General features: G+C 42.0%; 1 protein-coding gene across 1 annotated transcript in view; it reads left to right on the forward strand.

Moving 5' to 3' along the window:
* The window catches only part of KIAA1109 (KIAA1109 ortholog), a 452,391-nt gene extending 425,228 nt beyond the window's left edge, over positions 1–27,163 (forward strand). The window contains 4 exon segments of the mRNA XM_030191772.1: positions 2,766–2,960; positions 11,482–11,616; positions 17,377–17,542; positions 26,290–27,163. Of these exon segments, the coding sequence (XP_030047632.1) occupies positions 2,766–2,960; positions 11,482–11,616; positions 17,377–17,542; positions 26,290–26,506 (713 nt within the window). The 3' untranslated portion in view covers positions 26,507–27,163.
* The last annotated feature ends 243 nt before the right edge of the window (positions 27,164–27,406 follow it).

Consider the following 27,406-nt stretch of genomic DNA (forward strand, 5'->3'; position numbering starts at 1 on the left):
AGAGTTGCTGCTTTCTAACTAATATTCATGAATTTCTAAGTAACTGATGTATATTATTAATAGCAGTTGCAATCCATCCTCCCATGGACCAGCATCCCCCCCCCCCCAAGGACCCCATTTTTTCTTTCCCCCTCCCCAGCTTGAAGTTATGCATCTCCCCTTGCCTCTCAGTCACCCCCCCCCCCCCCCCCCCCCCAGTGTACCTTTTAAATGTGATCTTCACTGCTGGAGGCAGCCAGCAGTGAACAGTGATTTAGATATGCTGCTCACGCATACCACAGAGCTTTCTCTCTGATGCTTTCTGCCTCTGCGGAAACAGGAAGTGCGTCAGAGAGAAGGCTGTGAGGTCGGTGCAAACAGTACATATGAATTGCTTGTTCACTGCTGACTGCTTCCAACAACAAAAAACACTTTTTAAAAGGTACACCCGGGGGCAGGGGGTTTAATCAAAGAGAGACGCTGGATCCCTGACTGGGGAGGGAACAGGAGGGGAAGAAGTTGAATGTGGGGTGGGCAGGGAGATATGGATAACGACTTCACTTCTGGCTGCAAAAAAAGTGCCGGAATGCCATTCCGCCCCATTCCGGCACAAATTGAACCCTGCCTGTCTTTAACAAGAACATATCCAACCCAGAAGAACTACTGTATTGTTAGCAGTGATATGTATTCTCCGAGAACAAGCAGGCTGAATTATTCTCACACATGGGTCGACGTCCTCATCGGCCCAGGAACCGGCATTTGCCATAACAAAAACAAAAAATTTTGCTAGAGCCTTCTGGTGCGCGTGCGCGGACTGACTTCCCACCCGTACCTCAGTTTCTTTTTTCCGCGACAAGGTGCGGCAGGTTCCTCCTGTGCTCCTCATTTTGGCCTGGGAAGAAGTTCTTTTTTCGTCGGTTTTTTTTCCCCATGTTTTTTGCCTCTTCTTTGGCTTCTTTAAAAAAAAAAAACAAAAAAAGAGTGTGTGTTTTCCTTTTTTTTAAATCCTCAGTTCTTTTTTTCTTGTTCTAAGTTTTCTTTATTTTTCAACGGTTTCTACCTTTTTTTGTGCCCTTTTTACTAGGCACAATTGAGTCTTTTGATTTCACTGGTGCCATTTTTCCTTCCATGTTGTCGAAGACACCCAGCGTCTTCAAACGTACTCGGTACAACCGGACCATCTCAGGTACTTAAACCCATTCTTGCCAGTGCCTTGGGCCTGACCATAGCCCAGCTCCTTGTGCTCTGTGTCTTCGTATGAAGAAACGGGCCCAAGTAGCTTGAGAAGTCCGATGCGATAAACTTTTTGGGGGTGCCGCCTGCTGCAGCGGCATCTGGCCCTTCACCTGCGGTGAGGTCCCCGTCCTTGGTGTTGCTTGCAGCACCGGTGTCAGCTGCCACCCAGGTCGACTCCCCTTCGACGTCGGTGGAGGAAGCTTCGCCGCAGTTCTAGCGAGAGTCGGCCTCTCGACATCGCCATTGAGGACATCGGTTCGTCGCTGAATATGGGCGTAACCCGCAAGATCTTCCGAGCATGGGGCACCCCCTTGGTGGATCTTTTTGCCACTCAAATCAATCCCAAGGCCCCTCAGTTTTGTTCCAGGCTTCAGGCCCATGACAGACTAGCGTCAGATGCCTTTCTCCTTCATTGGGGAACAGGTCTTTTGTATGCATATCCTCCCATACCTCTAGTAGGGAAGACTTTGCTGAAACTCAAGCAAGGCCGCGGAACCATGATCCTTATTGCACCCTACTGGTTGTGTCAGATTTGGTTCCTTCTTCTTCTGGAGTTGTCCTCTGAAGAACTGTGGAGATTGTAGTGTTTTCCAACCCTCATCACTCAGAATGAGGGGTCACTTCTGCATCCCAACCTCCAATCTCTGGCTTTCGCGGCCTGGATGTTGAGAGCCTAGAATTTGCTTCCTTGAGTCTTTCAGAGGGTGTCTCCCGAGTCTTGCTTGCTTCCACAAAAGATTCCACGCAGAGATGTTATTCTTTCAAATTGTTCTAGGCTGCGCGTTTGGTCATGCTATTCTTATAAAAAACTCAGGCTAAGTTAGAAGAAGAAAAGAAATCTTTATTTCTCACTAGCAACAGCACAAGAAATATTATTGGCTCTTGGCATTAGTAGTTTTACAGAACAGAGTCTAACAATAGGATGGAAAATTTTATTCCTCGTACAAAGGTTACAGAACAGAGAGCGAAAGAAGAGAAAGAAAGATAGAATCTTAGCTATAGAGAATTAGTTTCTATCACAGTCCGTCTCCCTCCCATCTTCTCACCTTCAGTCTTCTTTAAAATTTTTATTTCCCATCTCAGAGCCATCCTCACAAGCTGCCTCGAAGCTTCCTTCTCTGCCTTGATCCGCCCAGGCGGAAACAGGAAATTGCCTCAGAGGGGGCAGATCTTGGCGGAGAGGGAAAGCTTCGGGGCAGCCGCAGGCAACTTGTGACAGTGGCTGCTGCATTGGGGCCCCTCTGAAAAGGGAAATAAATCTTTAAAGAAGATCAGGAAGGGAGGAGTAGATGGACTGTCGTAGGGAAAAGAGGGAGAGATGCCTGGACCGTGGGGCCCCCTGGAGCTGTTGAGGCCCAGGACAGCTGCCTTGGCCGAAACGGAAAAAATCACTTGTAGGGTTCAGGAACAGATGGTAATTTTTCCATTTAATTCAGAGAGAATTTTATGAATTAGCAATACCCCCTAAGAGCATGGATTTTTCTGATTTTTAACCGATAGTAGAAACTTCTAATAAATTGATTCTTGATTTATTTACTGATTCTGTACAGAGCTAAACCTGCTTAGAAATGTAGATAGTAACAATACAGAAAGCAGCACAGCCGTGAAAACCTCCAGCCTGCTGAGTGGATTCCGTGGAGCCTCCAGTTACAACCACGAGACAGAAACCATCTTTGCTTTGCCCAGGATGCAGCTGGACTTCAAATCCATACATGTGCAGGAACCACAAGAACCTCCATTACAAGGTGCGTACAAATGCCATGTGGTGGAAGATTGTTTTTAAGTTTAGATGATTTTATTTTATTAAGTGGTATGTGAGGTTTAGAACACTGTGATGTGGAGATGTGAGTTCTGTGTGATGGCGTTCCTTTCTGTTTCTTGGATTTTTTTTTTAAATATGTAAACCGCTTCAATTTGCTTGCGAGGCAGGCAGTATATGAAATTAATAAATGATATTTCCTATCCTGCCTTAAATTAAGACTTTTGTATAATTTTAAATTGACCTGCATGGACTAGCAGCAGGAGCGGACTAACCATTCGGGCAACCGGGCAGTGCTCGGATGCCTGCCACGCACTATAGTCCTCCCCGGTCCTACCTTTAAAGTAGCGCCGCTGGTGATCTAGTTGCTCAGCGGAGGGGAACATGTTCTTTCCTGCCCGTTGTGCTGCCGCTATTCCCCCTGCCTGGCACCGCCGTATTTTAAAAATGGCAGCCGAGACTCCCTGTGGAAATCTCGTGATACTATCGAGACCCGAGAGAGTACCGCGGTAATTGGAAACACGACGGTGCTGGCAGGCGGAGGAATAGCAGCAACGCAGGCAGGAAAAAACATGCAGAGACTACTAGACCACCAGGGCCCTTCAGGTAGGTCCGGGACAACAGGGGCATCGGCTGCTGCAGTAAAGGGGGGGCAGCAGCGTGGCGGTAGGGGTGTGTCGGACTGGGCAGGGGACTCTCAGTCCGCCCCCGACTAGCAGTTATTGCCCCCAGCACAGTGGTACTACTGTGAAAGATTGGATGATAGATATGGTGGAAAGAGAACTGGGTGTCAGGTTCTATTTGGAAATTTATTTTAAACACAACAAACTTTGGACCCAGCATTCAAGGATTTGTGTTCATGAGAAATAAGCTCATAAATTGACCTCTTTGAAAATTGCTAGGACTGAGTGCATAACCTTTTACTCAAAATTTCACTAAACTAAACTGAGGAGCTTAAAAAGTGAGTGACAGATTTAAGGTGAGGAAAATCAAGTTAGGAGCTTAGCACATGACTCATAAATCTAGGAATATGAATGCAAGACCTACATTTAGAATCATAACTTTTAAGCTTCTAAAAAAGATGAATTTTAGCTGAAAGTTGGCTAAAAATAGGATGCAAGTTTAGGAGCGTAAATTTAGGATCCAATATATTTTTTAATATTGGGCCCACACCCAGCAACACCGCATAACCAATGATCGTACAGGACTATATATAATCTTCATTCCCTTCGACCCTCATGGTGCCTGATACACACCTATCTCATTTGACCACAATATAACCTTGTATTTGTTATTAACGGACTTGGCGAATGCCTTTACGGTACTATGTAAGCCACATTGAGCCTGCAAATAGGCGGGAAAATGTGGGGTACAAATGTAACAAATAAATAGATTAAAAAATAGAAGTTTAGCAGATCTGGTGGTTACAATAGCTGATTAGTTGCAGTGTAAAAGCTACATTCAATACTTACGAAGAACAGTACAGGCAATTTAAACTAGAAATGGGGGGAAGGCCGACAGTCGCTCAAAAGAGCATGGTTCGGGATAAGGTATCTTTCAAAGATATCACCATAACAGGGAAGATAGAGTATCCTGATAGTGAGGTTGCAAAAGAGATTGTAGTAGATCGGGTATCTTTAAATAACAATAAAAATCAGACAAAAGATTGCCAATTAATACTGTCAAGTACTAAGCATGATGTACTTAGGAACAACAAACATAGTTTGAAATGTCTATATGCGAATGCCAGGAGCCTAAGAAATAAGATGGGGGAGTTGGAATATATTGCACTAAATGAAAAATTAGATATAATAGGCATCTCTGAGACCTGGTGGAAGGAGGATAACCAGTGGGACACTGTCATACCGGGGTACAAATTATATCGTAGTGATAGGGTGAATCGGATTGGTGGAGGGGTAGCATTGTATATTAACGAGAGCCTTGAATCAAATAGATTGAAAATTCTGCAGGAAACAAAACACTCCTTGGAATCACTGTGGATTGAAATTCCATGTGCAAAGGGGAAAAGGATAGTGATAGGAGTGTACTACCGTCCGCCTGGCCAGGACGAACAGACGGATGCGGAAATGTTAAAGGAAATCAGGGACGCAAACAAACTGGGCAACACAATAATAATGGGGGATTTCAATTACCCGCATATAGACTGGGTTAATGTAACATCTGTACACGCAAGGGACATAAGATTTCTTGATGAAATCAAGGACAGCTTCATGGAACAGCTAGTTCAGGAGCCGACAAGAGAAGGAAAAATACTAGACTTAGTCCTTAGTGGTGCTCATGATCTAGTGCAGGGGGTAACGATACGAGGGCCGCTTGATAACAGTGATCATAATATGATCGGTTTTGATATTGGCATTGAAGGAAGTGAAACTAGGAAATCAAGTACGCTAGCGTTTAACTATAGAAAAGGTGATTACGACAAAATGAGAAAAATGGTGAAAAAAAGACTGAAAGGAGCAGCTCGCAGAGTAAAAAACTTGCATCAGGCGTGGATGCTGTTTAAAAACACCATCCTGGAGGTTCAGGACAAATATATTCCACGTATTAGAAAAAAGGGAAAAAAGACTAAACGTCAGCCGGCGTGGCTAAACAGTAAGATAAAGGAAATCATTAGAGCCAAAAACAATCCTTCAGAAGTGGAGAAGAGAACCAACTGAAAGTAACAGGATAGATCATAAGGAATGCCAAGCCAAATGCAAAGCGGAGATAAGGAGGGCAAAAAAGGACTTTGAGAAGAAATTAGCGTTGGAAGCAAAAATACATAGTAAAAATTTTTTTAGATACATTAAAAGCAGGAAACCGGCCAAAGAGGCGGTGGGCCGCTGGACGAAAATGGTGTTAAAGGGGCGATCAAGGAGGACAAAGCCGTAGCGGAGAAATTAAATGAATTCTTTGCTTCGTCTTCACCGAGGAGGATTTGGGGGGGACACCGGTGCCGGAAAAGAATATTTGAAGCGGGGGAGTCGGAGAAACTAAACAAATTCTCTGTAACCTTGGAGGATGTAATGGGTCAGTTCAGCAAGCTGAAGAGTAGTAAATCACCGGGACCTGATGGTATTCATCCCAGAGTATTAATAGAACTAAAAAATGAACTTGCGGAGCTACTGTTAGAAATATGCAATCTGTCCCTAAAATCGAGTGTAGTACCGGAAGACTGGAGGGTAGCCAATGTTACTCCGATTTTAAGAAGGGTTCCAGAGGAGATCCGGGAAATTATAGACCGGTGAGTCTGACGTCGGTGCCGGGCAGATGGTGGAGGCTATTATTAAGAATAAAGCAGAGCATATACAAAAACATGGACTGATGAGACAAAGTCAGCACGGATTTAGTGAAGGGAAGTCTTGCCTCACCAATCTAATGCATTTTTTTGAGGGGGGTAAGCAAACATGTGGACAATGGGAGCCGGTTGATATTGTATATCTGGATTTCAGAAGGCGTTTGACAAAGTGCCGCACGAAAGACCTCCTGAAGAAATTGCAGAGTCATGGATCGGAGGTAGGGTATTATTATGGATTAAGAAACTGGTTGAAAGATAGGAAGCAGAGAGTAGGATTGCGTGGCCAGTATTCTCAGTGGAGGAGGGTAGTTAGTGGGGTCCCGCAGGGGTCTGTGCTGGGTCCGTTGCTTTTTATGTATTTATAAATGACCTAGAGATGGGAATAACTAGTGAGGTAATTAAATTCGCCGATGACACAAAATTATTCAGGGTCGTCAAGTCGCAGGAGGAATGTGAACGATTACAGGAGGACCTTGCGAGACTGGGAGAATGGGCGTGCAAGTGGCAGATGAAGTTCAATGTTGACAAGTGCAAAGTGATGCATGTGGGTAAGAGGAACCCGAATTATAGCTACGTCTTGCAAGGTTCCGCGTTAGGAGTTACGGATCAAGAAGGGATCTGGGTGTCGTCGTCGATGATACGCTGAACCTTCTGCTCAGTGTGCTGCTGCGGCTAGGAAAGCGAATAGAATGTTGGGTGTTATTAGGAGGGGTATGGAGTCCAGGTGTGCGGATGTTATAATGCCGTTGTATCGCTCCATGGTGCGACCGCACCTGGAGTATTGTGTTCAGTACTGGTCTCCGTATCTCAAAAAAGATATAGTAGAATTGGAAAAGGTACAGCGAAGGGCGACGAAAATGATAGTGGGGATGGGACGACTTTCCTATGAAGAGAGGCTGAGAAGGCTAGGGCTTTTCAGCTTGGAGAAGAGACGGCTGAGGGGAGATATGATAGAAGTGTATAAAATAATGAGTGGAATGGATCGGGTGGATGTGAAGCGACTGTTCACGCTATCCAAAAATACTAGGACTAGAGGGCATGAGTTGAAGCTACAGTGTGGTAAATTTAAAACGAATCGGAGAAAATTTTTCTTCACCCAACGTGTAATTAGACTCTGGAATTTGTTGCCGGAGAACGTGGTACGGGCGGTTAGCTTGACGGAGTTTAAAAAGGGGTTAGATAGATTCCTAAAGGACAAGTCCATAGACCGCTATTAAATGGACTTGGAAAAATTCCGCATTTTTAGGTATAACTTGTCTGGAATGTTTTTACGTTTGGGGAGCGTGCCAGGTGCCCTTGACCTGGATTGGCCACTGTCGGTGACAGGATGCTGGGCTAGATGGACCTTTGGTCTTTCCCAGTATGGCACTACTTATGTACTTATGTAAAATAAACTTTCAAACGTAAGGGGGATTTGGGAATGTGAAATACAATGGGTTGTTTGCTAGAACAAGAAAGTATCAAGTATTCACATGCCAACAGATGCATACATGATACAGTGAGTAAGGTAAGTCAATGTGTAGTGGTTTGTAAATGATACTAAATGGATCCAGACCACCACCAACCTGCCAAACAGAACCTGATGCTACCTCTTCATGTAGCAACCTACCAGACAGGCGTGGCTAGTGTCTGGGCTTTGTGGCCTATCAGCACCGTCCTGGACACTCCATGACCTGCAATGTCTCAACAGTGGAAAAATTCTTTATTCCTCATCTTCATCTTCTGATCCCTTGATTGCATAGTCTTGAAGCAAGCTCCAGATCAGCTTGTGGATGAATAAAGTTTCTGCATGGTAAATAAGGAGATTCTTAGGGAAGAGAAGTGCTCTTGATTTAATTTATTAATTTCTTCCCTTAATACCCACCACCCCTCCCACCTAACTCATTAGAAATCATTAAAAAAGGGCACATTAACGCACCCCTGTGTGTGAATAAATACACAAAAATGTAGCATTTGTACCGTAAGTGCTGTTCTCTAAGGATGTGTGTGCAAGGGGGTATTCACATGGACAGGGCTCCCAGTTACCTACAGAGCTTACAGAATACTTGTAAGTTATATGCATCCATAGTTACACCTGGTGTATGGCTAGTATAACTACAGATGGCAGTTCTTAGCCGCTGCTGCACCAGTAGCAGAGAATCTCAGCGTATCATCAACAATGATGCCTAGATCCCTTTCCCAGTCGGTGACTCCTAATGTGGAACCTTGCATTACATAGCTATAATTCAGGTTCCTCTTTCCCACATGCATCACTTTGCACTTGCTCACATTAAATGTCATTTGTCATTTAAATGCCCAGTCTCCTAAGGTCCTCTTTTAATGCTTCACAATCCTCTTGCAATTTAACTTTGAATAACTTTGTGTCAGCAAATTTAATTACCTCACTGGTTACTCCCATCTCACGGTGTCCACGGTTCTGTCTCAATTCCCTCCCCCCAACCCCTACAAAATGCCCGTAGTTCTCTCTCAATTGAGATAGACATGGAGCAGCAACTGCTTGCCCCAGGATTGGTAGCATGGAATGTTGCTGCTAATTGGGTTTCTGCCAGGTACTTGTGACCTGGCTTGGGCACTGTTTGGAAACAGGATAGTGGGCTAGATGGACCATTGGTCTGACCCAGTATGGCTACTCAAATGTTCTCTCTCAATTCCATCTCCGTCCCTCCTACAGTGCCAGCGGTTCTCTCTCAATTTCCTCCCTCCCCTCCTGGACCTGACCGCGGCTCTCTTATCAGGTCCCTCCCCCCCCCCCCCCCCCCGCACCCACAGTTTAGCCTTTTAAACAGCAAGTCTTCGGCCCTGCAGGCCAGTAGCAGCCGTTCGCAAAGATCTGTTTCTTTTTTTTCATTTGATGTTTCTGTTATTCATGTTTTAATATATTCTGCCCAGATGTTTGGATGGATGGACTATAAATATATTAAATAAATAAATGTTTGTGGAGTCAGGTATTTGGATTTTTCTTCTCGGTAACTGTTAGCTGATAGTTTGGAAGCAGCCCGGGGGGGGGGGGGGGGGGGGGGGGGGAATAGCTTCAGCTTTTCGATATCATGCTGTCTCCTGTCTTTAAATCTCCTTAGAGGGAAAGGCCCAGTGCAGGCTGCAGGCAGTCTTTGCGAAGGGCTGCTGCAGGGCTGAAGACTTGCAGTTTAAAAGGGTAAACTGGGAGAGGCTTTTGGGGGGGAGAAAATGGGAATCAGTTTCTCACTGTAGATCAGAATATCCTTATGAACAGAGGCAGAAATATAGTAACAGTGCCAACAATTTTGGCAATGCAGTTTTTCCCAGGCATCCTTCAGTTGTTAGCAGCTTTAGTAGGTGATGAAAAAAACGAAACAGAACTACGAAAGTCATCACCTTTTCTTCAGCGGTCCTATGGGAATAATCAGTTAACTTTTCTGTGAGATCTAACCCTCTACAATCTGATTTCTGTGTTTAGTCCTGTTTTCTTATCCCTTTGGACTATAAAATATGTCTATGAGAAACAGTGTAGTGTGGGTCCTTTTGTAGAATCCCGCAGGGTCCAATAAGATATTACTAATCAAGACCCCCCCCCCCCCCTGTTTTCACAGATAACCAAAATTTGGCTTAACTACATAAATACTTGCATAAGGATCACAAAACTTTTGACCATTTTTAAGGTCAAAAGTAAGGGAAGGGCAACCTATACGTGATTCTATTAGCTTTCTCGCCCACACCGGTGCCAGCATCTCCTCTTCCCTTCCTTCTCTCCCAAGGTCTCCCTCAGTCCCTCCCTTCCCCACTGCCATTTTCAGCCATACCTGTTCCAGGGTTGTAAAAGGATCTTGGTGTATTTTTGGGTGCCATAGGCTTTGGCTTTATCTTGTGCCTCCTAGTACATGTGAGTGTGTGCATTAAAATCCACCCCACTCTGTATTATTGCTTATATACGATTATAATTACAACTGTATTCATACTCTGCATTTACCTTCCAGGTTCAGTGTGGATTACAATAAGAGTAACTGGGAAGCTACAGAATTAAAATTCCATCAAAAGACAGTTGCTTTAGTAACGGGTTTCTTCCTAAATCTTGTATCATTTAATTCCAGACTAAGCAGAGCATTCCAAATCTTAGCTGATTGATAAAAGAGTAACAGAGTATGTGCACATTTATATTTCACCTAGGACTCGAAGAGAAAATTCAGCATTAACTGACTTTCACAATGTGAAGAAAACAAGAGTTTGGACATAAATGATATAGGGGCTAGACCATGAATAATAGTAGATACTAGCCCACATAATTTAAACGATGCCCACGCTTCTATAGGGAACCAATGCAACTATCCAAGAAGAGGAGTTACACTCTTCCATTTTGTGACTACTACTACTACTTGACATTTCTAAAGCGCTACTAGGGTTACGCAGCGCTCTATAGTTTAACATAGAAGGACAGTCCCTGCTCAAAGGAGCTTACAATCTAAAGGACAAATGTACAGTCAGTCAAATAGGGCAGTCTAGATTTCCTGAAAGGTATAAAGGTTAGGTGCCGAAAGCAACATTGAAGAGGTGGGCTTTGAGCAAAGATTTGAAGATGGGTAGGGAGGGGGCTTGGCGTAAGGGCTCAGGAAGTTTATTCCAAGCATAGGGTGAGGCGAGGCAGAATGAGCGGAGCCTGGAGTTGGCGGTGGTGTAGAAGGGTACTGAGAGGAGGGATTTGTCCTGTGAGTGGAGGTTACGGGTGGGAACGAAAGGGGAGATGAGAGTAGAGAGGTAATGAGGGGCTGCAGACTGAGTGCATTTGTAGGTAAGAAGGAGAAGCTTGAACTGTATGCGGTATCTGATCGGAAGCCAGTGAAGGGACCTGAGGAGACCTGACAAATCAGCCTAGCTGATGTATTTTGAAGTGCCTGTAACCGTCAGTATAATAATTTGGAACATCCTATGTAGAGCCTTGAACAACTAGAGCAAACTGGTTAAAAGAGAGATATCCCCGTCTTCTTAATTGTCTCAACTTCCACCATATAGAGCTTCAGTGGCAACAGATATAGTGTCCCACACTGCAATAGCAGTGAATGAAGGGAAGACAGAAATATTGCTGACAATTTTAGTTATACCTTCACATCAGCACTATTATCTTTCCTATTATTATTATTATATCACTATTATTGTCTGTTTAAGCACCAATACATTGACTATGGAAAGTGTTTCTAAATATTTCCATTGATAGAATTATTCATTTGATCTTTTTTAGATGCCAGCAGCAAGCCAAAGGTGGAATGTAGTGTGGTGACTGAATTTACAGATCATATCTGTGTGACTATGGATGCCGAGTTAATTATGTTTTTGCATGATTTGGTGTCTGCTTATCTTAAAGAAAAAGAGAAAGGTAAGAAAATAAAAGTATATTTCCCTCCTCCTTTCGTTTTGCAACCTAAAGCAGTAATATGCCCTTCCTTTTGACCTTTATATTAACCTTTACATTGACAATTTGAACCACTGTAGACGAGTGCTTGGCAAACTTTCTATGGTCACAACCCCAGAAGACACGTGACCACAGGAGGCCTATGGTAGTACTACTGCTCATGGCCCTTCTACAGTGTCACAGCCAACAATGCCATCGTCTTCCACCTTCCATGGAGCACGCACAGCCGCTGAGGTTTTTTCTTGGCCCACTCAGGTTGTGACCCCAAACGTGAATTATTCGTGTTTGCAATTGGGGTCATGACCCACAATTTTGGAAAGTCCTGCTGTAGGCAGACATTTGGAAAATTCTACACTGAAATTCTCAAAACACAATTTAATATTTCTTTGAGTGCTTGTACACTGTGCAGGTTAGAGTCATTCATGCTTAAATTCTGGTTAGCAATTTGCCATCATGTCAACCACATAAAGGCAAATATGATGGAGTCTTGGGATATAATATAAGTTATAACCAAAGTATTGCTAATAGTAATTAACTTGCTTTTTAAGACGTCTTCCCCTCCCCCTTGAGTTACATAGTGATAAGCAATACTGGAGTTGCTGAATCTTCATCTGTCTTTTGCTATTTATGGGACACAAACCATAGAAGTCTGTCTGGCATTGGCCTTAGTTTCCCAATACTGGGGTTGCCGATCTTCATCTGCATTTTGCCATTTGCGGGACGCAGACCGTAGAAGCCTGTCTGGCATTGGCCTTAGTTTCCACTATTCTTACCCAATGTAACACCTCAACAGCTATGTTTCCACCTCTTACTTTTTAGGCATTCTGTGTGTTTATTCCATGCATTTTTTAATTCCTTGACCTTTTTTGACTTCACCATGTCTCTTGGAAGGGTGTTCCAGGCATCCACTACCCTCTCTTTAAAAAAGTATTTCCTGACATTGCTCCTCAATGCATGTCCTCTAGTTCTACTGTCGCTATGTCTCTGGAAGAGTCTTATATGTATATTAATACCTTTCAAGAATATCTGTATCGCGTCTCTTTTCTCTCCTTTCCTCTAGCTTATACATATTCAGGTCTTCCAGTCTCTTCTCATATACTTCTTGGCATTAAATTTTTAACTGCCAGACCCCTGACCATTCTTCTAACACTTGGAGAACCCTTCTCATGGTTTCTACTCCTTCCAAGGTATCCACTCTATTGGCTATCTTCGTGTCATCCGCAAAAAGGCAAACGTTTCCTTCTAACCCTTCAGAAATATCTCTCACAAATATATTAAACAGAATCAGCCCCAGCACCAACCCCTGATGCACTCCATTACTCACCTTCCTTTCCTTTCCTCAGAGCGGATTCCGTTTACCACCACCCACTGGCGCCTGTCAGTCAACCAGTTTCCTAGCCAGGTCAACACTTTGGGTCCTAAGTTCAGCCTTCTTAGCTTATTCGCGAGTCTTCTGTAATGGACAGTATCAAATGCGTTACTGAAATCCAACTAGATTACACATACTGCACATCCTTCATCCAATTCTTTGGTCACCCTGTCAAAGAAGTCAATAAGGTTCATTTGGCAGGATTTTCCTTTGATAAAGCCATGTTACCTCAGATCCTGTAACCCCGTTGGCTTCTAGAAAGTTAACTATCCTTTCTTTCAGCAGCGACTCCATTATTTTTCCTACCACCGACGTGAAACTTACCAGCCTGTAGTTTACCACTTCTTCTCTGTCTCTGCTTTTGTGAAGAGGGACCACATCCTCTCGTCTCCAATCCCACGGACTGCATGTAAAAAAAAGTTACCTGCACAGTACAACAGTTCGTCCCTTTCCTTTGGGAAAAATGGTGTCCAATCTTAAACAGATGCTATCATCTTTTGGAAAGAGTAACCAAGCAATTCACACCTACCTGTTCCACTCCACTCAGTATTTTATAGACCTCTATCATATCTTCCCTCAGCTGTCTTTTCTCCAAGCTAAAGAGCCCTAGCCGCTTTAGTCTTTTCTTATAGGGAAGTCATCCCATCCCCTTTATCATTTTTGTTGTCCTTCTCAGTATTGTTTTCCATTCCTTTCCAAATAATTCCTATCATTCTGTTTGCTTTCTTAACCGCTTCTGCACACTGAGCAAACAGTTTCAACATATCATCAATGATGACACCCAGATCTTTTTCCTGGGCAATGACTCCTAATGAGGAACCTTGCATCACGTAGCCAAGTTTTTTCTCAGAGGACAAGCAGGCCAGGCAGTTCTCACATGTGGGTGACATCATGCATTCCGCCCATTGTGAAACACTTTTATAGCATACTACATCTTTAAGAACTCATGACAGCACTCCCACTGACCATGCGTTGTGCCTTCCCGCCCACCACAAGAACACAGGACCATCAGTCTTTCTTTATCTGCAGTGAGAAGAGAATGCACTGCTTGTGGCTTCTCACAGTGTCTGGTGTGTCGATTCTTTTTGAGTTTTTTTTTATGCCTTCCCTTCGGGATTGTTTTTTTCCTTAACCCTTATGATTTTAATTAGTTTTCCCCCACTTTTAAGTTTCCTTATTTTTTCTTGGGCTCACGAGATCCTCTTATAGGCCTGAGCTTCGGTCAGAATCCTTTCCTTTCATTTTTCTCAGTAATTTGTGCCTTTTTCTATCACCATTGAGCTGTTTGGCCACGGGTGTTTTCCCTTCCATGTAATTGAAGGTTCCCAGTGGCTTCAAGCGCTGTGCTCGGTGCAACAATGTTTGGGGCCAGAACATAACTGTGTTCTTTGCTTGCATATGCAAAAAGGAACCCGGTTATCCCGAGAGGCTAAGAAAGAGAAGATTTTTGGAACCAGGTCCAGTTCATCGGCATTGGCGCTTGCACCAGCATCGGTTGCATTGGTACCCATGTCTGACACTGGGAATGGACGTACATTGAGCAGGTCTCCACCTGCCTCGAAGCCATCCACTGTGCAGGACCTCCAGGACCAGTCAGCATCTGGCCCAACACTGAGGAGGTGTGAGGATTCGACCTCATCTGCACCAAGGGTGTCGATCCTTGGCATTGGCTAAAAACCAAGAAGCACAAGTGTTGATTCCCCTCTATGCGCAGTGCTAGGGCACCGAGGGATCCGGTACCCGAGAAGCGTCGGCACCGGGATGAGCGTTCCCCCTCCATCGAGGAGGTGCGGCATGGTATCTCCATGCAGCCGGGACCAGGTACCTAAGTCGACATCGGCAATTCAGCAGGCTGTCTCAGAACCAACACCCCAGCATTTCCTGATGTCGACCCTCAATGAGCGCATTCAGGTCATGCTTTAGGAGCATTGACATTTGGGGAGCTTGCTTCAGCCGTGCCTCTGCCTGCTGCCCTGCTGGCCTTTGAGAATACCTGCTACAGGTAAGTGTCTTTGCTTTTTTACCAATCGGATGAGAAAAAAAACCCTTTACTAATCATAATACTGCAAAACTTTAGGGCAACCAATCATTGTAGAGAGTAATGCCATTCAATTTGCACATTGATCCCTCGGCTATATGCAGTTACATCGGTGAACTTATCTCAATTTACACTCATGTCATTTCTAATCAATGTAGCTTTCTTTGCATCTAATCTAGTATAGGAATTTCTATTCCGCTTTACTACTGCTACTACTACTTATCACTTCTATAGCGCTACAAGGCATACGCAGCGCTTTACCTGTGGAGGCTCAAGGCAGATTACAAAGTATGAGCAAATAGAACAAATTCCACTTAATAAACAGTTAAACTCGCTGAGTTGACCGACATTATTTCAAACCGCAATGTCCTACACATACTCAGTAAACAAGAAAGACTTCAAAGCCTTTATAAATTTTGTATAACAGGTAATATTTCTGATATCCTTAGGTAATTTGTTCCATATCTCTGATCCTCTACCAATTATCGTTCTATTCCTGGTTAGTATCTGATCAATAACCTGGTGTCTTGATGAATCGAAACATAATAAGTTATGCCATTGAATTATCATGAAAGATCACAACTTGATTATTGTAATGCCCTGTACACTGGTCAAACCAAAAAGAGTTTGTATCAGCTCGAACTAATTCAGAATGCTGCCGCACGGCAGATAGAAGGCTGGAAATGGTGTGACGAATTGGAGAAAATATTTCTTCACTCAACGTGTAATTAAACTCTGGAGTTCGTTGCCAGAGAATGTGGTAAAGGCAGTTAGCTTAGCAGAGTTTAAAAAAGGTTTGGATGGCTTCCTAAAGGAAAAGTCTATAGACCATTATTAAAATAGACTTGGGGAAAATCCACTATTTCTGGGATAAGCAGTTTAAAATGTTTTGTACTTTTTGGGGATCTTGCCAGGTATTTGTGACCTGGATTGGCCACTGTTGGAAACAGGATGCTGGGCTTGATGGACCTTTGGTCTGTCCCAGTATGGTAATACTTATGTACCCTTCCTGTAAAAACTACAGTGGCTACCAGGACCTTGCAGGGCTAAATTTAAAACAGACAAAATAGACCAGAGTGCTTAAAGAATAAGTTAGCCCTCTACACTCCTTTGAGACCTCTAAGATCCTCTCAAGGATCATCACTATCTGTCCCCTCATCAAAAGAAATTGTACGATATGATATCTGCCAGTGAGCCTTCTCGGGAGTAGCCCCTACACTCTGGAACTTACTCCCAGAGGGGCCACGTCTAACTCGAGACTACCCTCTACTTCAGGAAGCGGGTGAAAGCCTGGCTCTTCTCCCGAGCCTTTAATACATAGGGTGACTGACTATAAACTCATTCTGCACCTGGACTAGCTTTCTACACACACTGTAACTTAGACCAGTTCTTTGTATCTTGATTAACTATACAAAGAACTTGCCTTGAGTTTAGCCACCCATTTATTAATCCCAACTGACTCTGTACCACACATCTTGGCCCCATCTATATGGTAAGCTGTGTTATAGAAAAGCAATAGTATCGTAGCTATGTTATTTGAATGTTCTAATGTGTGCTTATTAGATATTTCATTAGTATTATGCTTACATTGTATTATATCTCTGTTATTTGCATTTCAGTGCTGTTTGCTATATTATGTTTATACTTGTACATTTTACAATTGTTATGCTGTTAATAAAACTGTAAGTTTGATGTTAAACTGTATCTACTGTTCACATCCTTGGGTGAATCTCTTCATAAAGGCAGTTAATAAATCCAAATAAATAAATAAATAGAAATGTTTAATGATGGTGAACCTATGCCTACACTCAAGGCTAATTCTTCTGACAGCAGCTGAAGGTGGAATTGCTGATTGTGCCATTCACAAAGGTGGGAATCCTTGAAAAGGTTTTGCAGTTGTTAGCTTGCGTGTAAGTTTGTTAATGATGATAACATTAGTTGGGAAATTTGCACCGACTGTACCTGTCATTCCATTGAAGTAAATGTCTGATGTGTCATATTCCTTTGCTTCCACTGCTCCTGGGATTATCAACCTACAGGCCCTGAATCTGATGCTGAGATGGTTGGCCAAAAGCATAATCTAGGAATCTGGGCAGAAAAATGGGTTCTTAGCAGACTGCAGTGTATCTTTATCATACCAACATATCGGTTTTCTCAAGAAGACATGCATGAGTTTTCCAAACCACTCACCACCTTCACACGTTGTGAAAAAAGAATGGAAATGCTATGAAGAGAGCATATTGAAATTTATAACATCGATCATCAGACGGTATTGCTGCTTTTAAGATATTGTGTTTTGTTTTTGTTTTGTTCGTAGCAATCTTTCCACCTCGAGTTTTTGCTACTCGTTCAGGTCAGAAAAGTCCAATTGTTGTGATTGATGAGAGCACCACAGAAAAAGGAAAAGAAGAAAGTGTCACTTACACAACTGTGGACTGGAGAGAATTTGTGTGCAATACTTGGCATCTGGAACCTACACTTAGGTAATGATATCTGGATGCTAAACTATACATCTTTATTCAGTTTACTAGCCAGCATGCAGAATACGTTCTGTAGCATGAACTGCTTTCTTTTTATGCTGTCATGACGGTTCTTATACAGAGGGATTCAACAAATGCTACTAATTTAGTTAAACAAGTGGAGCAACACAATGCGAACTGGCAGCGTATTTCTTAGAAAACAAATTACACTGCTGAGGTCATAGGCGCCCGGTATAAGAGGCTTGGAGAGGCTAAGCCTCCCCCCTGCTGCATCAGATTGGATCAGCTGTGGAGTCCAGCTGTTCTGAGGGGATTAAATTGTTGATTTACCTCCATCCTCACAGCAGGAGCTGCAGTGAAAGCCCTCTAGCAGTTGTAGAAATTGGTTTATGGTTTGTTTACCTTACTGCTGGGAAGGCAGGGGGGGTTGGCTGGAGGTGTCCTGGGTCGCCAGGGAGATATTTAAGGAGGATGACTTCCTGACCTGCACTGAGGACAGAAAGCAGCAGAATCGGATACTGGCCAGCATGATCAGAAAAAGTCACCAGACAACAAAGGTAGAAAAGATCATTTTATTTTCATTATAGTGTTTGGAATATGTTCACTTATCAGGTGCTCAACATTAAAAGTTTATATTTATTTACTTATTTATGGCATTTTATCCCACATTAATTAGGGTGTTTTGTGGCTGTACAAGAGAATTGTGATATTATGATCCCTTGTTTCATATTGTTGACGGTCTGCATTTTCCGTATGGGTGGTATATTGGTGTATTAGGTCTGCCCAGTGTAATATTTATGGTACAGTAAGGTTCTGAGCGTTTTTTTTGCACAAAGTTGTGCATAGTGTTTTGCAGTTGAGCGCTTGTGCTTAGAATATGCTTTGAGCAACCACTTTATTCTTTGACATTTGATACATATCTAATATCTAAATTTAATAAAAGGTATTAATTGTGACTTATTTATTTTTTCTGCGTGTTATCAGACAATTATGGATTTAAGCTCCACCCCTGGCCCCACCCCTAACCCCGCCCCCTTTAGCCTCCCCAAACAGTTGGGCCACCGACCCCCTATGGCTGAGGTGTTTCTTATCCCAGGAATCTATTAGTACCAATAATTCCCTAGCAGTTGTGGAAAAATCCAGCCCAGAAATGTATGTAGATAAATATTGATCATCTTTTGCCATGATTAGTTTGGAAGAAGTTTGGTCCTGGAGGCATCCTAGCCAGTCGGGTTTTCAGTATATCCACAATGAATAGTCATGAGATAGATTTGCATGCAGTGGACACAGTGTATTCAAATCCCTCTCATGACTATTCATTGTGGGTAATCCTGAAAACCTGTCTGGCTGGGGTGCCTCCAGGACCAGGTTTGAGAACCACTGAACTATGCTAAAGAAATTTTCCAAATCTTTTTGTAAATTATATTCTTGTCCAAATTATTTGCTCTATAATTCACCCTTGTAGGTAAAAGTTAGATTACCACTTTTGAATTTACCTGTAATGTGTAATTGTAAATTGTCATGATAATTTTAGCTTGTAAACTGCTTCAGACCATAACAGGGAATAAGCGGGTTAGAAATGTCAGTTTAGATTAAAATGTTGCCTATGAAAACAGTGACCCCTTTGCCTGGTTGACATTATAGCAAAAGAGACTGCTACTTTGATTGAAGCACACAGTACGCAAATTAAAGGCACTTCAAAGTGCTAAAATATAACTAGTATAGACCCCTGAGAATAGTATTCACACAACTCCATAGTGTCTGTGTCTGCAAGTGTGTTTAAAATCTACAGTGGAAACCTACATTTCTGTGAATTACAGATTGCCCAAGTTTGTAAAGATGATTTCCAGGAGACCAAAGTGGGGACTAATACGCTTATAAATGATAAAGAAAATGTATTTACAGCTTAAACACTCCTAATACTTAGGGCTGGATTCAGTAAATGACATGAAAAAATAGGCTCACAATTTTTGTTTCAAATGTAAGCTTATGTGAGTCTATTCTGCTTAATTTCACAACCATCACAAAAATAAGTGGAGAAAAAAAAGACCTCAGCAACAAACTGCACTTTAGCTATTTCATGCATAGACAGCCAAAAAAAAAAGCCATCATCAGTCCAAAAAAAATAAAACATTAAAAAAAACATATGCCAAGCAAATTGGACACCGCTACAGCATTCCTGGAACAGTGTAACATCTGCTAATACTTAAATCCAGACAGTATTGAAATATGCTGTACTTTTCTCAAATCTGTAGATACAGACAGTCCATTGCATAGCTTTATAGTAGAAAACTAACTGGGAATCCGTTTCACTGATGCTGGAGAATTTTACAACGCTGTTCCCAGGATTTATTTATCGCCTTTTTGAAGGAATTCACTCAAGACGGTGTACAGTAAGAATAAATCAAGCATGAGCAATAGACAATTACAGCAGTAAAAATATTCAAATAACAATACAAAGTATGCCATAGTATACTACTTAGAAAAGTGTGTGAACAAAGTAACTGCTTTTAACAACCACGGACCTCAACGCTTCCAAGCTTGGCAATTCTACACAGAATAATTGCTCTTTTCAAAAGAGCACCAACGCTATCACTGGAGCTATACTCTTATCATTGGTCCTTTATCTTATAACGGGTAAAAAAACAAACCAATGTAAAAAAAACTCTATTAAGAGAAAAAACATTGGGTTCTCAAAAAAAACCCTGCTAATGTGCAAATATACCACTACTGTGAGAGAAATTATCCAAATTAAATTTGCTAAAATCTATGATCTACAATCCATATTTATGAATTCTTTGCAGATAAGCCCAATCTGAATATGAGAACCTTCATGTCCCGTATACGACCGTGCACTTATCTCTTTCAGCCTTTGAATTCAACTCAGTTGTGTTATGGCTCTGTTTTGTTCTGTCGCTCATACCCAAATACCATCTGGTAGAAAACTGTAAAGAAATAGTATCCTACTTACAATTTCAACACAATACGTAATAAAACATTTTAATTGACAGTGTAGGGTATAAGCAAAAATGGAACATAGGTAAGAGAGTAAAAGGAGTTAGAAAACAAAGTAACTAATTTAAAGAAAGTTGCATATGAGGTCAGAGAGATGGTTAAATATTATCTCAGCTAGGGTAGGAGTGGATAAACATGTCCTGCTGCAGTATATGCAGCCCGAGTCAATCCTTGTGTGTGTGAGTGAGACTAACAAGTTAGTTACTTCTTCCATTAAAGGCCTTGTTGAAGAGCCAAGCTTTCACCTGCTTCCTGAAGTAGAGATAGTCTAATGTTAAAGTCCCTGAAGCCCTGTACTGCACCAGGGGATGACAGCTTTTCGGGGGAATTCTATACAAGTATCGCTTGTAAAGCCATTATTAAGCTATTTTAATGCAGTAGTGTTCACAGGCATCTTTCCATGCCACGAAAACACTGCCCTCATTACATTGGTACTTAAACCTGGTAGACTAAGCAGATGCCTATCGACCAATTTCATTAATTAATGTGGATATTAAAATTTTATCAAAGATACTAGCTAACTGCTTGGCAGTCTCCTTACTGTCCTTAATTAGTGAAGGATAAACAAACAGAAAAGCAGACTAGGAAAAAAATGGTTAAATAAAATGGTTTATTAAAACAATACCCAACGTGGCCACGTTTCGTCCTCAGGCTGAATCAGAGGTAAAACTATAAAATAAGAACATGGACATAAAATCATTTACATATACATAAATCACCAGAAGTAAAATTTCAGAACAAATTTTCTATAAAAACACATAAAATAAAACTAAATAGTCACATATTCATTTAATTATAACAACCAAAATAATTCTAATACAATAAAATACAAATGCAAATAAAATATAGTGAAAACAAATCAAAAACCAAATATATAGAAATTGTAATCATATAGGAGTTAAAAGGACTCAAAACATGTACAAGGAGAGGTGGGGACTAAAAGAGTGTCATTCAATCGTATAAAATTATTGCAATAGTTTATAGTCAGCTGAGGGAGATTCCTGCCTTGGCTCTCAGCCTATATGCTGAGAGAGCCTCTGACCATGTGGGTTGAGATTACTTGTTTAGTGCATTAGAGAGGGTGGATATTGGAGGTTGGTGTCTACAGGCATTGCAGACCCTGTATCATGCACCGATGGCCAAGCTTTTGATTGATGGTGAACGGACATCTCCGTTTGACATTACTTGAAGCAAGTAACAATGCTGTCCCCTGTCACCTCTTTTTTTTGTAATTTTGTTAGAACCTTTAGTATGAATCATTGAGGCAGCAGAGAATATTCCCGGGGTCATGATTAATGGTGAAAGTATTAAAACTTTAACGTTCACATATGATCTGCTGTTTTTGTAGACTTGACCAGAGGAGGCAGTACCCAACTTACTGGAAGCAATTACTGCTTTTGAGGCTATTTCTGGATTTTCATTTAATTTCCAGAAATCAGTAGCTCTTCCTTCTGCAATCAGTTCAGAGGGACTGGAGGTGTACATTTCCATTTACTTAAGCCTTGCATCATATTCCAAACAAATTATCAACATTGTATGCCAACAATGTAAGCACTCTCATGGAGAATACCTTGGGAAAGTTACGAATTTGAGGGGGGGGGGGCATTCCGATTGTCTCTTTGGGGGTGGATCCATTTACTTAATATATTACTAGCACGTGGTAACGCTCAGACATTTGAATGCTTTGGCATCTGGAGTCACTGGGTTTCCCTGTTATGATGATGCCATAACAGATCTTTGTAAGCCACATTGAGCCTGCAAATAGGTGGGAAAATGTGGGATACAAGTGCAATCCTATATAATAATTCTCTCCCTGGAGGTGGTCTGCTAGGCAGACACGCACTGACGTCACGACAGCTGATTCCAAGGCAAGGGGAGGAGCGCGTGTTTCCCTCCTCCCCCTGCCTCGGAATCATCTGTCACACCCCGCGCTACGACCCCCTCGACCCCCCCCTTCCGCGAACCTGTTGACCCCCTCCCCCCGGGCCACCGAAAACCGCCCCTGCCGCCGTTGTGGTCTACCTGTGCTGACGGGGGACCCAAACCCCCGACAGCCGAAGTGCTGTTGTGCCCTTCGCGTTGTTTCCTCAATCATCTTCTTTGCAAGTTTCTCTGCGTGTGTCTGATGTCAGACGCACGCAGAGGAACTTCCAGAGAACGAAGATGATTGAGGAAGCAACGCGAAGGACACAACAGCACTTCGGCTGTCGGGGGTTTAGGTCCCCCGTCAGCACAGGGAGTCCACAACGGCGGCGGGGGGGGGGGGGGGCGGTTTTCGCCGGCACGGGGGGGGGGTCGAGGGGGCCATAGAGCGGGGGGGAGGGGGAGAAATTGCCTGCCTAGGGCCTTTTTTACTAGTAAATAATAATAATAAACAGTTAAGTTGTTCTTATATATTTTTTTTAAGCCTAACATTCAACAACAGGGGAAGGTTTTTGCAAAGCCGATGATGAGCAGTAGATCATATGGATCATTATACAGATCAGTTTGATCTCTAGAAGCTCTGTAGACTAATTAGTCTTGAGCTCCGTGAGGCTTTTTCCTTCCCACAATTGAAGTGTGTTTTGCATTTTGCACACGTACATTGGTTTATTAAGTGGGTCGCTGATTTGATTTTGAAATATTACTAGCGCCAAAGTGGTTGTTCAGGTTTCAGATGTTGCCAGTGTTCCTTTCTCAGAGGAATGAGGGGGTGCTGAACAGGGCTTTGCAGATCTACTTGTGGAGGGGTCAGGATACTGCAGACCCCAAGATCTCAGGGTGACATGGGTCTGCTTAACTTCCGATATCTCAATGTAGCCAGTGGCATGCATCGTCTCGAAGGTTGGTATCATAATACATCCACCTTCTCTGTCATGTCTTTGGAAACACAGCTCCTGCTGCATATTCATTTCAGTACTAATCGTTCAGTGCCATTGGGGACTTTTCAAACTTTACCTAGTATTGTTTTGTATTTTTGTTATAGTTCTCTTATTGTAATTTGCTTTAAAAGTTTGATGTCAGCCATATTGAACCCAAACTTGTTTGGGATAATGCAGGGTACAAATGCCATAAATAAATAAATATGGCAATCAATGTAAAAATAGTGTAAAAAAGTATTAGCTGTATAGTTTATGTTTATTTATAGTAAAGGCAGTTAACAACTCATAGTTGCAAATATATTTGGTAGTATTTGCACTGAAGCAAACACTGTAGGCTAATATATCCCCAAATCATTTCTGTTGAGCAGATTTGCATTGTGGGAACAATGATTCTTTGAAATTAAAGTGTGGATGTACGCCTAGTAGCATTATAGAATTGATAAGTAGTAGTATTAGTACTCAGAGGCCAGTGTAACAAGCCCTACGCTAGAGCCATGTAAAAAAAAGAATTCCTATTGTTATAAAGTAATCTTACGTAAATAATGTGTGCAAAGATGCCATGGAAACATGTACACCTGAGCATGTGTTATTGCACATACATTCAGCACAAAATATCATTTTTTCAGTGGCCAGGCCAGTCCTATGGAATCAGTTGCCATTGGACCTTAAAAGGACGTTAAGTTTCTTAGTTTTAGGCAGTGGCGTTCCTAGGGGGGCTGACATCCGGGCGGATCGCCGATGCGCCCCGCCCCCGGGTGCAGCGCCCCCCCCCCCCCCGGCAAAAGAACCCCCGATCCCCCAGTGAAGACCCCCCCCCCCTGGGTGCACGCCGCTGGGGGGGGGGGGGGGGGTGCCGCGCTCCTGCCAGCTCTTTGTTTTCATGCTCCCTCTGCCCCGGAACAGGAAGTAACCTGTTCTGGGGCAAAGGGAGCATGAAAACGAAGAGCCGACAGGCGCGCGGCACCCCTCCAGCGGCATGCACCCGGGGCGGACCGCCCCCACCCCCCTTGGTACGCCACTGGTTTTAGGTCTCAGACAGAAGGAATATATTTTTGTTGAATGAAATATTTGTAGTCCGACTTTATCAATCTTTTATGAAAGGAAGTAGGGTGGGGTATTATAAAGTAGTAATGGATTTTATTATGGTCTTATTTTATCCTTGATAATTGTATGATGGTTTTGTAATGCCCATTGGATATGTTATGTTGTAACTTGCTTAGAAGTGTGTTGATAGGCGATGAATAAATATTTTAATAATAATAATCTAAATTTCTGCAGTTGAGTGCTTTACCCATCATTTGTAAATATATAATGATAAATTATGTAAAACAATTTTATATATTATAATTATGTGAGCAGATATTATGGACAGAGAAACACCAAACAATGAAAAGTGATAACTGTAAAATAATGACTGATAAATGAAAGACATCGGTCAGGCTGACGAAACATTGACATATCTACATATATATTTATCCTGATCTGATGGTAAAAAATACATTTATACAACTTGAACAAATGTGTAATACTATTATGAATGTCTATACATGTTTGGCTATATGTTTATTAAGGCAGAAATATTTTAAATGATATCTCTTAATATTATGTTTTTAAAACTTTTTTCAATTTGCCCTGTGTTTTTTATAGAAAGTTGTTTGTGACCCCTGAGGCAGGCGCTTTGGCGCCGAAACACGGACCGTGTCGGGTCCTTGATATGAATATTCTGAATAAACTGGTTTTTTATATTATCTCCCTATTGGTTTGCGCATTTGACTGACTAATGCCAGCCAACAGCGAGTTAACTATCGCCAGCATCAGAAAACTAGTCATTAAGGGCTAGATTCAGTAAATAGTGCCAGGACGATCAGTGCTCTGCACAGAGCGTCTTTTATAGAACAGTAGCGCACATTTTGCGCCTAACTTTGGGAACAAGCACATGCGCCTGCCAAAGGGTAATGTAAATCCTGGTGCCCAACCGATGGCAGTTAGGCATATTCTATAATTTGCACTTGAATTCTGGGAACGCTCATGCCCCTCCCATGGCCACGCTCCCTTTGGAGTTGCACATGTTATAGAGTAGGGTATAAGGCAGATCCACAGGTAACTCCTAATTACTGCCAATTAAGTGCTTAACTCCAATAATTGACTAATTCGTCTATACGCACATCTTGGATCTGCACTCTATACACAATCCAGGGGTAAGCCTTCATGTCCTCTATGCACTTCTTTGCATCTAATGCCTTCATCGCCACTGGATGTAAAAGAGCAGTGCGCTGACATGAACGCAGTTTTCTTGTGTGCTAAACCTCTTTGAGGATAAAGTAGTCAAAGTAACACAGACAATTGTGAGTAGAACCTGTGCTGAGCTGTGCAGTAAGCCCAACAACACTATATTATTTCAGCCTGAAAATGGGAAAAACGCTTTCGTATTTCTGGCTCTTAGGTTGAAGTCATAGACCACACTCATATTTTGAATTATCAGGTAGTTTATGTTAGTAGCATAGCCAGAGAGCAGATTTTGGGTGGGCTGAGGTGGAAATGGATGGGACTAACTGTCCCTCTCCACCCTCCCCCCACTCAACTTTTAAAAGAAACTGTAAGTACCTGAGCTGATAGGAATCCCCAAGCCCGTCTCCCTGAAGGCACCCAGAAACTCCTGTGCATAGCTTGGCAGTCGGCAGCTGCTTCTTGAGCCATTGCCACCATCTCTCTGCATACGTGTGAAAACTGTTTTACAAAACTGGAGAAAACCTGCAGATTTGTGAAAGCAATTTTTGGGTAATTTATGAATAAATAGCAGGAGACATTGAATTTATAGATCTTTATGTGGTATGTTGATAAGTTTATGTATCTAAATGTGTTTTCTTTTACTAGACTCATTTCTTGGACTGGAAGAAAGATTGACCCAGTAGGAGTTGATTACATACTTCAGAAGCTCGGCTTTCATCACGCAAGGACCACAATTCCCAAATGGCTTCAGCGTGGAGTTATGGACCCAATGGACAAGGTTCTCTCTGTCCTCATCAAAAAACTCGGGTCTGCATTACAGGATGAAAAAGAAAAGAAAGGAAAAGAAAAAGAGGAACATTAAAAGGATAACTTATGTGAACAAATATATATTTTTTTAATCTTAACTACTGGAAGCACTGTTCATTGGAAAATAAGATTGTGTTTAATTGGTTTAGAGATATGTTAACAGCTTTTACAATGGAAATGTTTTTGTGAGTGTAATTGTTTACTGTACCGGACAAAGTATTGCGTGATTTTGACCTCGCAAGGAAAAAATAAATAGTACACTGTCCATACACTGTTTAACATTCACAATTTCATTACGTGCAATATGACTACTGCATCTGGACAGTATTTGCAAGATATTAACTGTGAATTTTAATGACCTTTTTGGCCATAACAAAATTAATTCATGTTGATAATGTGATTGAATTACCTCTGTGTATTTATATTTGTATATATGCTTTGAAATATTGTGTAGAATTTGTAATGGTAACCCCTCTGGTGTCCCCTAAACTGATTTGTGATTTATTTGATACTTCTTTTGAAGCAGCATTTCACTGTAGCGGATGAAAGGAACGGCCATGTTGAAGTGTTTGGGTGCAGTTACATTATAATAAAGATTATATATATATATGGCTTCAGGTTTGATGACCATGTGTACCTGAAACTTGGTTTCACTCAAGTGGCTCTCGTTTCCATTCTTGTTTATTGTAATAAAGATATGTACAACCACCTACTTTGTTGGTTTTCTTTAAGAACAAATATTTTGGTCTTAACCCTTTCTACTGTCTGTCATTTACATAGTCAAACTGATTTCTTCCTTTGGATAGAGTTTTAGAGTCTGCATGTACACCTTCAAAGGATCAGAAAAAGGACGGATTGCCACAATGAATATTGCATGAAGTAAAAATGCATATCTTGTTTCCAGTGTATGCAGATTATTAAATCCATATTCATTACAGTTATCCTGGAAACCTGA

The sequence above is a fragment of the Microcaecilia unicolor genome, chromosome 2 (genome assembly GCF_901765095.1).
Source record: "Microcaecilia unicolor chromosome 2, aMicUni1.1, whole genome shotgun sequence".
NCBI classification, from domain to species: Eukaryota; Metazoa; Chordata; class Amphibia; order Gymnophiona; family Siphonopidae; genus Microcaecilia; species Microcaecilia unicolor.